Consider the following 13758-nt stretch of genomic DNA (forward strand, 5'->3'; position numbering starts at 1 on the left):
AGGTAGGAGTCCTGCGCGAATGCTTTACACATTGCCTCTGTGGCGCGCCAGACTGCTTAGTGCCAAGGTACCCAAGGGTGAGCACAGGTTATACAGTGTGTGTAATCTACCCACCCTGATGGGAGTGGAAGGCTCTGCCTCGTGGCCGCTTCACCTTAGCCAACCAGAAAAGAGCCAGTTCTAACACCAAGTTGCTCGCTGATATCACTTGCTGCCTGTGACGTAAAGTGGTCTGTAACACGGTTGCTAAAAAAGTGCCCATTGCTGCCGTATGTCTTCTTTCCTGTATGTGATAGCTTGATTGTGATAGGAGCTGGGCCACTGTTTGCCCCAGGTTTTGACAATTCCCTCATCCCGTTGGCACCTGGCATTTTCTCATTGTGCCTGCCAACCTCCATGGAGTTACTTCTGGATATCCCTGCTAGCCTCGGAGCCTTGCTATCGGTGCCTATAAACAATCTTCCAGGGCTCTTCCCCCAAGCCTTTCCTGACAGCTACAGAGTCCATCAGTGAGCTGCTGCCTGGGTTCCCTGCTCACAGAGGCAGGTGGTTACACCTTAGGACTGTTATCACTGCAGAGCCTGCTAGGTTGTGGCCAAGGCAGAGTCACCATCCAAACCTTTAATACAAAACAAAGGCAGAAGTTGAAATTCGTCAGATTATTGATTGATGGGCTTGGAGATACAGGTGTACTCCATCCAGCAGATGCTGCAAAGACTTCCCACTTCCTCCAGGTCCCTATATAAGAGATTACCCAGGGACACTTCCCGCTTCCTCAAGGTTCCATCCTAGAGATAACCTCTGAGACATCCGACTTCCTACAGGCTTTATCCAAGAGATAACCTCATGAAAGCTCCATTTCCTCCAGGCTCCATCCAAGAGATGACCTCGGGGATGTCCCACTCCAGGCTCCATCCGCCAGAGAACCCCTATGGATGTCCCTCTTCCTCTGGGCTCCATCCGCCAGATGAGCCTGGGACACTCTGCTTCCATCCAGGAGTTGACCCCCACAGGTGCTCTCCTCCCTCTGAGCTCCATCCAGAGATGGTCAAGGGATGCTTCACTTCCTCCGTGCTCGATCAAAGGGATGACCCAGGAAAACTCCACTCCCTCTGGGCTCCATCCAAGAGATGACCCCACCAAGGTTTCCGGCTTCCTCTGGGCTCAAGCCAAGGGATGATTCAGGTATGCTCCACTTCCGCTGAGCTCCATCCAAGAGATAACCCCAGAGGCGCACCACTTCTTATGGGCTCCATCCAAGAGATAACCTCCAGGATGCTCCACTTAACCGGGCTCCAAGAGATGATCCCAGGGATACTTCATTTCCTCTGGGATCCATCCAAGAGATGACCCAGAGGCACTCCACTTCTTCCGGGCTCTATCCAAGAGATTATCCGAGGGTAGCTCCATTTCCTCCGGGCTCCATCCAAGCGATGATCCCAGGGATGCACCATTTCCTTCGGTCTCCATCCAAGAGATGACCGCACGAGTCACTTCCTCTGGGCTCCATCCAAGAGATGACCCCCAGGACATTGCCCACTTCCTCTGGGCTCCATCTAAGAGATGACCACACAGAGGTTTGCCGCTTACTCTGGGCTCCATCCAAGAGATGAACCCAGAGATGCTCCACTCCCTCCAGGCTCCATCCAAGAGATGAACCCAGAGATGCTCCACTTCCTCCGGGCTCCATCCAAGAGATGAACCCAGAGATGCTCCACTCCCTCCAGGCTGCATCCAAGAGATGAACCCAGAGATGCTCCACTTCCTCCGGGCTCCATCCAAGAGATGAACCCAGAGATGCTCCACTTTCTGCATGCTCCATCCAAGAGATGACATCAGAGACGCTCCACTTCCTCCAGGCTCCATCCAAGAGATGACATCAGAGACGCTCCACTTCCTCCAGGCTCCATCCAAGAGATGACATCAGAGATGCTCCACTTCCTCCGGGCTCTATTCAAGAGATGATCCCCCAGCATGGTTGTACGCTTCCTCTGAGCCCTATCCTATAGATGACCCTACGGACATTGCCCGCTTCCTCCAGGCTCTGTCAAGGCCAGATGCAGTGGCATTAATACATCACAAGAACTTCCCTTGGCTCCAGGAAGGTCTCCAGGATTCATGGTGCAAAGAAAGCAGGATGAGCAGAGACAATTACTGGAAAGATAATTGCAACAGATAAGCATTGCTGAGAGAGTACACCAGGGCTGCAGTCAACCGGAGACCGGCCTAATAGTGCTTGTCCATCACTGGGACAACATTAGCAAAAGCACATTGATGCAGGAAGCACCTCTTTGCTTACCTTCAGAAGCAGACCCCCATCCAATGAACCTTAAGGGCACCAACTTTTAAACATCTCCAGCCAATTAAGACTGCAACAAACCCTATTTTACAGTTAATTTCCTAATGGATTCATACGATCTTTAAATGGCTCCCCACCAATACCAGATGAACTATCATTCAAACCCTAGTCACCAGCCAGTTGGACTACGGCAATGTATTCTACATAGGAATCACCTCGCACCTCCTGAAGAGACTGCAAACAATACCAAATTCCCTAGCCAGACTCATTCTCGGCCTCCCGAAGTGAACCCACATCACCCCATCTCAATAAGCTCCACTGGCTCCCCATCCAGAAGAGATGCCACTTCAAGATGCTGATACACACCAACATAGCCCCACACAACCACAGACCAGCATATATCGACCACCACCAGCACTTTCACCAAGCCATCCAGGCATCTGCGATTCGATTCCCTCTCCCTCACTCACACCCCCAGCATCTGATGAGGCAACAGTGGAGGATGCACCTTCTCCTACCTCACTTGAAGTCCTGGAACTACCTCCTCCTTCACCTCCAGACCTCATCCTCCTTGTGGGAATTCAAGAAGGGACTCAAGACCTAAACCTTCCGGTTGTCAGTGCCTGGATACCCTCACTGGTGATTAGCTGTGCTTTATAAGTCCTGTTTGGTGATTTTATTTGAATGGTTCATTAGGCGCGCTTAAATACTTTAACAGTGCTGGGGTTTCTTCATATTTTAAGCCCCTCACCTGTTCCTAGGTTAACCAGGAGAGCAATTTTTTTTAGGGACAATAGGATTTTGTTTTCCAAAAACAGAGCTTGAGCTTTTGTGGAAATTGTATTTTCTGGAGTGTGTTCTTGCTTCTCACCTGACCCTTGTAAAATCAGGGATCTCATCTCCCTGATGCTTCATTTTTGTTTTTTTCAGCATCCAATCTTTTATTTGCAACTGCATTCAAATGATATGAAATGTACCACGCCAACACATCTCACAGTTGGATGCATGCTACAAGTAAATGAGTGTGGTTTTGGAGAAGTATAAAGTATCATTTCTTGAAGCAACCTTATTAATACATGGGCCTTTGTCGCCAGTGTTGGAATTCTGAAAGAAAGACTGGACTCTGTAAATAAGTTGAGTTGTAGTTTATTGACCATCCACTCTCCTCACTGGAGAGCACACCAACATTCCACAGAGAGCTTCAATGTGGGGGAAACCAACAGGGACGGAAGGGTAGGGGTGGTCAGAACATACCAACAGCTGATTGCAACAGCCTTGCTGCTGCATTCTGGGATTTTAAGTACTTTCTGGTTCGGGTCCATCACAGTGTGGTCATGGACTCGATGTACCTCCAATTCAAAATTGAGAACACCAAATACCATTGCATGTAGGAGACATCAACGCTTTAGCAACAAGTCTTGCTAAGCAATAGCACAAAGCACCAAAGGATAAAGGCTATTTTAAAAAGTTATTTTAATCATATGCAAATTATTCAGGAAATTTAAATCTTGATGGACAAGAGTAGAGTGCTACTTCCAGGTTCATGTCATTGGAAGTAGACTGAATCAAAGTACACAATATGGTCTAGTGGAGTACGGTCCATGGTGCCTCTCCATGTCGGAGGCGTTACGAAGATCCTGCTCCGAAGGAAGTGCAGCAGCAGAGGAGCTATTTTCATATGTGATTTTAGTGTTATTTCACCTGAAACAGAATGAATCACCCCATTGATCTTCAAAAGTGGATATTCTACCATACAGTAAAAACCATGTTTTACAGCTGAACGAGCACAGAATCTAGCTCCAAGTGATCATTTGAAGAGCACGGTTCAAGGAAGACAATGTACACGTGCCACTGGGCACGGCTATACCCGGCTGATGCGCCCATAAAGTAGCCAAACTGGTCCTGGGTTTCAGCTCAGGAACGTCTTCACATCTTCACAGGAAATGGAGCCATCCAGGGTGGTGACAAGAACCCCCATTAGCTGGTCTCCAGTCAACGTCACAAACCTGTGCAGACGACGGAGACACTCTGATTCCCTCATGTGCTGATTGGCTCATTCGCTGGTTACATTCTCGTATTCGACAGGTCCTAAAAAAAAAAAGAGGATTTTTTAGAAAGACAATGAATAAATGCTACAAGTCGATGTCACACATGTAAGATTCTGTGCTAATGCAAGAAATCAGAGAAGCAGAGAATGCGAGAGAGCACAATAAATATTGAAGCACATACATCGACTTCTTACCATAGACATTTGGTGATGGTTCAGAAGTTGGTATTGAAGCCTCAACCACACGTTTTGTTATAAGCGGGCTACTTTATCAGTCGATTGTTGCTCTACCTAACGCAGGTTTGTTTTGGACTACACGTAAATAGATTTGATGGGACAGCCATGAATATTACTAACTGCAATAAGCCTCACTCCATTCTCTGTGAGCAATACACTACCTCTCATTATTATTAAAATAATGCTCATCTAGCCTCTATCAAAACCATTTATCTCCTTGTTTATTGTGATAGAACCTTCTGAGCCCTTACTGCACTAACCCCTGCTCTGTCCGCCCACAGTAACTCGGAGCCTTCGTGATGGAAATTGCTCCTTTTTGTTGCATCCATAACTATAGGACACAAAACAGGCTTGCTGAGGCATTAGAAGTGCTTTAAAAAGGGGGCGTGGCTTGCGCGCCGTCTGGGATGGCAGCTAGACGGCAGAGCTCCTGCGCTAACCGCCGCTTCTCCATGCTTTCCGGCAGTTGCATCGGGGGATAAACGTAGCGAAGCCCACATTTGGACACCAGAATATGAGGTGAGCCTGGCGCTTAGTATTTCAGCATTTCTAATGGCTTTCCTGGGCTAAAACTCGGCGCAAATCGATTTTCGGATTCCGGCCGCCATTTTGTTTCGCGTTTTCAGGCGATTCTCCCCTCAGCTACATGGCTGTATGGAAGGTTTCTCCCCTTCAACACTTTTCTTGGCTGCCATTTTTAATGCAATACTCTTCTATCCTTGGGCTCTAATTCCCCACTAATACTGCCTGTGTGGTTTTTCCTGCGCTTTTTCTCCTCAATATGACGTCTGACTGAATTTTGCCGCCAATTTGAATACATTTTTTCATGTTTTTCCTCATTTCATCCTCCTGGAAACCTGGACATCCATCTGTGCAGTAAACAATTGATAATTTGAGCCCCTTTTTCACATTATTTTTACTTCTATATGGGGAAATTGCTCAATCTTAAGCTCTCTGCAGCAAAAAAATCAATTATATGCTCAGACTCTGACTCTACTATTCAGGATATGGAAGACAATCCTGCTCCAAGTACTGATTTGCGACCTGGAACTTCTCCCAAAATGCATTCTGCCAGCAAGCTTCTAACAACGACAGTATCTACCAAACGTCTAAAGAAAGACCCACCCTCTCCGAGCTCTGCTTCTTCCTCATCCTCTATGGATCTCATATTGGAAGAAATACGTGCCCTCAAGCCATTTATGGAGATGACCACTAAAACTTTACAAACTATGCATGATAAATGGTCTTCGCTGGATTCTCGTGTTCTGATCCTAGAACAATCAACAGAATCTCTTCACACTTCCTGCTCTCTTATTTCTTCGATGGAAGTGGATATATTCCAACTCAAACGTCAAGCGGAGGATTTGAAAAATCGAAACCGCAGAAACAACCTTCGCCTTTATGGTCTTCCAGAACTTTCAGAGGGGTCAAATCCTACTGCCTTCTTTCAAACTTTTCTCCCGAAGATTCTGGACTTACCCACATCATTTACCATCAACATCCAAAGAGTCCATAGACTGGGTCCCAAAGTGTCTAACAAGCCTCGAGGTGTCATCATGTTGTTCTGCAATACACTGATGTTCTACAGGTTCTCTCAGTGGCTAAAGCTAAAAAGCAGATTATGGGAGGGTCATCGCCTATATCTGTCACAGGACGTAGCTAAAACAACAGCGGACCCTCGGAAAAAGTTTCTGGACATGCGTCCCCAATTGCGAGCCCTCAACGCTAGATATGGCTTGCTCCACCCCTGTCTCTTCAAGGTCACTTACAAAGACAAAACCACCACGTTTGAAGATCCAGTTCCTCTACAAGAGTTCCTTCGTCATCATTGAGCAGATGCAATGGACGCCTCTGGAATTGCTAAGTTGCTTAACTGGTTTTTATAATGTTTTAATTGGTTTTTCATAGCGTTGGTTATATGGTCATGTTTTATGTCTTCTTGGTCTTTAAATGCTGTTCTTGATTATTCCCTTTTGTACGCATATTCCCCTTCTTTTCTCATGTTTCCTTTTCATATTTATCACCCTCATTTCTCTTTTTACAGATGTCTGTCTTCCTTCCTTACCCGATGTGCCCCTTCTGTTTCGTATACTCCAGATGTTTTGTAGCGGTTGTTTGGTGCGCTCTCGTTGTCTGCCGTCGTCATCTTTTGGCGTCGTCACCCTCATTTTTCATTTGTTCCCGTATGTTTTTCAGTTGTCTGTATTGGACTTGTACTGTCTTCTTGTTCCATATCCTTTTTTCTCTTTCTATACTCTAATGCTCTTTTCTCTTTCTTCTTCTCTTTACTTTCATCTTCTCTTTTTTTTACTCTCTTATTCTCTTCATTATTTTTTTCCTTTCTATTCTTTCTTAGTTGAGCTTGTGAGCTAAATTAACTTGTTCATGTTCTCTTATTGATTTCAATTCCGAGTTACTACATGGAATGTTAAAGGTTTAAATAATCCAATTAAAAGGCATCGGGTATTGTCTCATCTTGCTAGGCTTAAGTCTGATATTGCCCTGATTCAAGAATCCCACCTTTCAGATAATGAAGCCTCCTAGCTTAAAAGATGTTGGGTGGGTCATGTTTTTAACTCCCCTGCTATGGGCAAGAAAAATGGCGTTGTGATTTTATGCCATAAAAAATTGAATGTTCCTCTTATTTTTCATGAATTTGATGATAATGGCCAATGGGTGATTGTTAACTTACTTATAGATAAGATTCCTATTGTTATTTTCAAAGTTTACGCTCCTACTGGTGTTGATAAATCCTTCTGGCCTTCCATCTCTGAAAAACTGTATTCTCTTAACTATGATTATCTTATTCTTGGAGGTGATTGTAATCAAGTCCTTGATCCTATCCTTGACCGTAATTCTAAAGTTAAATTTTGTACATCCAAAATGCACACTCAATTTACCAATTCTATACATCATAAAGCTCTAGTCGATATTTGGAGACTATGTCATCCTGACATAGAGAATACAGTTTCTATTCCCCTTCCCATCATTCCCAGTCCCGTATAGATTACCTTTTCCTTAGTAAATCACTAGCTCAGCATGCCACTTCCTCTGACATTGGGTCCATTTTAATTTCAGACCATGCTCCTGTACACGTAGATATCGATCTCATTCCCTTCTCTCCTCATCCTGGTCGATGGAGATTTAATAACTCCCTTCTCCTTGATTCCAATTTTTGTACTAAATTTACTGAATTTGCCACTGAATTTTTTCTGATCAATCATACCCTAGATTCATCCTTTGTTATGATATGGGATTCTTTTAAGGCAACTGCTCGAGGCTTTATTATTAATTTTGTCTCACAGAGGAAGAAATCCTTGGAGACTAAGTCGACCCAACTCCTTAATAAAATAAAACTCCTTGAGAACACGTATTATCATTCCAATACAGAAGTTTCCCTCAAAGAACTTATTGATGCCAAAATTACGTTTAATGAATTAACTACAGATGCAGCCTCAAATTACTTGTTAAAATGCAATTCCCGCTATTATGGAGGACAAAATAAAATGGGAAAATTGCTTGCCAATTATTTGAAGGTAAGGAAGGAGAGAACTAAAATTAATTCTATTTAAAGTCCTACTGGTGAAGCTTTATTCAAAGACAAAGATATTCTCCATGAGTTTGTCAATTTTTATCAAAATATATACACCCCTGAATCCACCCCAAATTCGTCCGATCTCCTGTCTTATTTTCAATCTATTCCTTCCCCTCCTTCTGCTCACATTGATTTTACCTCTTTGGATTTGGACATCTCTCTCAATGAGATTTCTCACGCTGTCTCAGTTTTACGCCGGGGGAAAGCACCTGGCCCCGATGGATTTCCCATTGAATTTTACAGTCACTTTGCTTCACTTCTTTTACCAAATTTACTTCTTTTATTTCAATCTTTTTTAGACACTGGTTCCTCTCAAGGTTCATTTCAAGAAGCTATGATATGTTTAATCCCTAAAGATGGCAAGGATCATACTCTCTGCAAAAACTACTGCCCTATTTCTTTGGTTAACCCAGACTATAACATTTTTGCCAAGATGTTATGTTAAAATGTTATGTTAAAAATTCTTGTAGAGCGCACTTACACCCAACGGTTTTATGGCGCTAGTGGCAAAACAGAGACAAAACAGAGAGAAATGCAGGCAACAGGAGAGAAGAGAGGAGAAGGGGGACAAGAGTACCTAATCATGTGCCATACGGAACAGATAGGTTTTCAGAAGTGATCTGAAATGGGCGTAAGAAGTAGTAAGTCTGAATTCTAGAGGGAGCGCGTTCCAGAAGGAGGGAGCAAGGAATGAAAATCTGAGCCCTCCATACTTCTTGCACTTAAAAATGGGTGTCGTGAGCAGGGCGAGATGGGTGGACTGGAGGTTGCGCGATGGAGAGTAATGATGGAGGAGAGAGGAGATGAAGGCTGGGCCAAGGCCGGCCAGGGCTTTAAAAATGATACAGCCTAGTTTAAATTCACAGCGCTTGGCTACCGGGAGCCAGTGAAGGACTTTAAGCAAGGGACGGCCATGACGGTGCCTGGGCAGACAATTCAGCTGGTAGGCAGGGATACCGACAGAGGGAATTGGCATAATCTATCTTGGAGATTACGAGAGCCAGGAGTGCCAAGGTGAGGGCCTCCGTAGTCAGGAAGCGAGATATCTTCCAAACCTTACGTAAATGAAAGAAACAGGAGGAGACCACGGCATTAATATGAGGCTTCATCAAGAGGTCCTTGCAAATGGTGACTCCGAGGCTTTTAGCAGAGTCAACAGGGCGGGGAGGAAGGCCCAGGCATGGGGACCAAAAGTTGGAACTCCAAGGGTTGGAGACACCCCGATCAGGACCAACTCGGTCTTGTCGGGGTTGAGCTTCAAGTGGTTTCCCCCCATCCAGTTGCTAATAAAACACAGGGTGGATTGAAAATTGTGGATAGATTGGATCGATGAGTCGATGTCAAAGACCAGCTGGATGTCATCTGCATAATTAAATGCAGTGACATTACAGCCTCGTAAGGAACGAATAAGAGGGGTGAGGTACAAATTAAAAAGGAGGGGAGAAAGGGAAGAGCCCTGGGTGACGCCACATGTCAACCTAACTTTCTCAGCAGAAAAGTGGGAGAGACGGACAGCCTGGCGACGGTCGCTTAAGAAAGAGCGAACCCACTCGAGGGCCAGCCCCTGGATGCCGGCATCACTGACACGGCCGACCAGGATGTCATGGTCGACCGTGTCAAATGCGGCCGACAAATCCAGGAGCACCAGGATCTGGCTAGTCTTAAGGTCCGCCCCCCCTCCGCAGCTCCTCCATCACAGAGTATGACCGATTCAGTTGAGTAGGCGGGTCTAAAACCAGCCTGTTGAGGGTCGAGAAATTGGGTGCGTTCGATGAAGGAGCACAAAAAGTTGGTGACATGGGCCTCCAGAACTTTACTAAGGTAGGGGAGCAGGGAAATGGGAAGGAAATTGCTCATGAGAGACGGGTCAGCGTTAGGTTTCTTTAAGATGGGCACTACTTCAGCGATCTTAAAGGAACTGGGGACCGAGCCCATTTTAAGTGAGTCATTAAGAAGTGTCAGAGGGGGCATAGGACAGCCAGTGAAGGCCCCTTGCAGGACATGAGGGGGGCAGCAATCAGTGGGGGAGCCAGAGGCCACCTTTTTTAGCAGGGCCAAGAATTCCTCCTCAGGGATCGGGGGTATCTGATTGACTGAGTGGGGGTTGGAGGTGACAGGGGTAGTGATCGGAGTAGGCAAGGCTGAGGGAATCTGACAGGAAATACTATTTTTAATTTTTACTATGTTATCAACAAAAAAGGAGTTAAGGGAGTCACAGAGAGCCTGAGAGGGAAGGGGTATAATGGTCACCCTATCTGGGTGCGACAATTCTGCCACAATAGAGAAGATATATTTTGCTTGCTTATATTCTTTGAGCCGAGCCGCAAATACCAGCTTCTTCTCTGGGGCGTAATCACGCCGCCAGCAATGCTCGGCTTGTCTAAGCTTAAGTTTCATAGCTTTGAGTTCCTCTGAGAACCATCTTTGCGCGTCGTGGGGGCGTTTTAGTTTGACACGTTTAAGGGGAGCTACAGTGTCACTAGCTGATTCGAGCCATCGCCTTAAGCCCAGGGCCTGGGCGTCTAAAGAGTCACACTCAGCAGGGGGGGGGGAGACCCTGAGTAGGGTGACAAATTCACCAAGGTCGGCCCTATTCCAATTCCTGGCAAAGAGGTTTCCCTCGAGGATTCGGCTGGTGTGAGAGATAATGGCACAGGAGAACGAGATAATAAAATGGTCAGACCAGGGGCAAGGAAGAATGAGAGGTGTGGAGATATCCAGGTTAGAACGAAGTCCAAACCTGGTCTAAGGTATGGCCCTTGATGTGGGTTGCTGATTGGATATGTTGAGAACAGTTCATGCCGACTAACAGGTCGGTGAAGGTAGATGAGCAAGCGCTCTCTCTGACGTCAGAAGGCCAGTAATTAAAATCCCCTATAATCAGAATTTTCGAATTATTTATTACCAGCTGGGAAAGCATGTCACCAAACAGTGAGGGGAAACTGGGCATGGGCTGGGGGGGCCGGTATATGGGGACGCAAATAAGAGGGGCCACCGAGGATTCAAGTCTTAAAATCAGGCAATCAATCAGAGGGATGGTGGCCACATCTATCGAGGAGAATCTGATAGAGTGTTTGATGATGGCTGCAACCCCACCACCCGGCTTGCCCGAAGATCTATTAGCTTGAAGGATGTAGTAGCCCGGCGGGACTGCCGCGAGAATGTCAGGAGATGACTCCTCGTTAAGCCAAGTTTCGGTGACCAGCAGTATATCTGGTTTCTCCGCATCTAAGAGCTGAAAGATCTCCAACTGATGTTTAACCAGCGAGCAGGTATTCAAGTAGCTCACCGTAAAGTTGGAGTTTACATCTCTTTTAGCAGGAGAAGGAGAAGCGGGCCGAGAAGCTAGCAGGGGAAGTGGAGGTGTCATATCCAGGGGGGGGTTAAATTCCAGGAAAGCCTTCAGGGACAGAGGAGTCCCAGAGTTTCAAGTCTAGGAAATATGGTGGGGCAGAGGGGCCAGTGGTCATGCAAACGTATCAACTCTGGGGCTGGGTAAAAAATAAAATTGGCAGAGTTTTCTGCCCCTGGCCCCGGCCGCCGCAGACAGGCGCAGACGGGCTTACCTTTGGCGTGCCTTCGGTGCGTCAGTGGCGCGCCCGCTGCGCGCGAAGTTTTAAAAGGTACAGAACTGTAGTAAATTCAACTAAAAAGAGCAGCAGAGGGTACAGTGGTAGAACGGGTAACAGAAGAGCTCCGCACCTCACACAAGCTCGCAGTCTGTCCCCAAATGCACGAGCGGGTCCTTGTGAGTGCTGCCACCACCCTTCAAGCACCGCAAGGCACCCCACGCCTCTGGTCGATTTATGGCTTAGCCCCACCCCCATCTAGACCGCAGCGAGCGGCCCCACCGGGATCCGGGTACCTCACCCAAGATGGCGCCTGCCCTCCACAACAATCGGCACGTCAGCCGCGGTGGAACGGGGCAGGGAGGCACACCCTGGAGCGGTAGCTGGTATTGAATCACCCGCGATGTTGGCTCTCAGAATGGATCCACTGTTACCTGACTTAATTGGCCCGGAACAGTCAAGTTTTGTCAAGGGTAGACTCTCTTCTGACAATTCTCGCGTCTTCTTTAATGTCCTGAGTAAAGCTTCTTCGCTTAACCATCCTTTGGCCGCCATCTCTCTTGATGCAGAAAAAGCATTTGATAGGATTAGTTGGGACTTCATGTTTCATGCTTTGCAATGGGCTGGTTTCCCTCCTAAATTCATTACTTTAATTCTTTGCTTTACTCTGGTCCCCGAGCCTCTATCTTTGCTAATGGTATGGTCTCCGATTACTTTTCCTTGCATAAAGGTGTTAGGCAAGGCTGCCCACTATCTCCTTTATTATTTGTTCTGGCCCTGGAACCTTTTTTGACCAAAATTCGACTGTATGATAATATTTCTGGTTTCCATTTTGGTTCTCAACAAGTTAAGCTTTCTGTTTATGCCGACGATATTCTTTTATATTGTTCTGACCCTCAATCTTCTCCTCCTTTCTTCCTTCAACAGGTCTCTTCTTTTTCTCAAGTTTCTGGTTACCGACTTAATGTAGATAAATGTGAGATTCTCTCCTTAAACAATTTATGTCAAAAACATCTTTTTGAGCAATCTGGTTTCTTTTGGCAACCCTCTAAGATTAAATATTTAGGAATTTGGTTTGCTCCTCTTTTGTCGGAAACTTTGAAAACAAATTTTGATTCTATACTTAAAAAACTTGACTCAGCTATATCCCGCTGGAATCCTCTCTTCCTTTCTTGGTGGGTCGCCTAGATTCTATTAAAATGATGTTATCTCCGCTTGTACTATATACTATTTCTATGATGCCTGTCCATATTCCTGGTTATTACTTTAAGAGAATTGATGCTTCTCTACAAAAATGTCTATGGAAAGGTAAATGTTCTCGCATATCTCTGACATCTCTGAAGAAAGATAAATCCTATGGTGGTCTTCGCTTTCCTGACTTTTCAACTTTATCATCATGCTTTCTCATTGAAACAAGCTGCTCGTTGGATTACCACTGATTTCTCGTTTTACCCCCCTTTATGGCTAAAAATAGAATATTCCTTCTTCTCTCCCTTTGACTTTCGGGAAATTCTTTCTTTCTCTACCAAATTATCATTTCTTCGCCACCCTGTTACATCACATTCTCGTACTCGACTTTTACCTTTTTTATCCTCCTCTTATCCATCTCTTCATTCCATTGATCTCCAACCTATTTGGCATAACAAGCATATTCAAATTCCTAATCACACTATTTACTGGAAGTCCTGGCATTCCAAAGGTATAAAGTGGATTTCTCAGCTTCTTTCTCACAATCAACCTCTTCCCTTCTCGGAACTTAGGTCTCAATTCTCCCTTCCCCTATCTTCTCGCACACAATATGACTTGCTTTATCCTGTCCTAGTTCAATATATCCAATCTTTACCCATGTCCACTGCTATTCCCGTCACTTCTCAATCCATTTCTTCCGCATTAGATCAATCTCCATCTGCTTCTTTTCTTTATAAGTCCTTTCAATCTCTCTTAGATAGGCCTAAAACTAAAACTGAATTAACCTGGGAGAAAGACTTATCTCAGGATTGGTCAATTCCTC

General features: G+C 45.5%; 1 protein-coding gene across 3 annotated transcripts in view; it reads right to left on the reverse strand.

The window, feature by feature from the left end:
• Positions 1 to 3757: 3757 nt before the first annotated feature.
• LOC144782429 (solute carrier family 26 member 6-like) overlaps positions 3758 to 13758 on the reverse strand; it is a 235226-nt gene continuing 225225 nt past the window's right edge. For all 3 annotated transcript variants that reach the window (XM_078661782.1, XM_078661781.1, XM_078661783.1), the window contains exon 20: positions 3758 to 4387. In XM_078661782.1, coding sequence (XP_078517908.1) covers positions 4364 to 4387 — 24 coding nt within the window. In that variant the 3' untranslated portion in view covers positions 3758 to 4363. The remainder of the gene's footprint in view (positions 4388 to 13758) is intronic.

The sequence above is a fragment of the Lissotriton helveticus genome, chromosome 9 (assembly GCF_964261635.1).
Source record: "Lissotriton helveticus chromosome 9, aLisHel1.1, whole genome shotgun sequence".
NCBI lineage: Eukaryota > Metazoa > Chordata > Amphibia > Caudata > Salamandridae > Lissotriton > Lissotriton helveticus.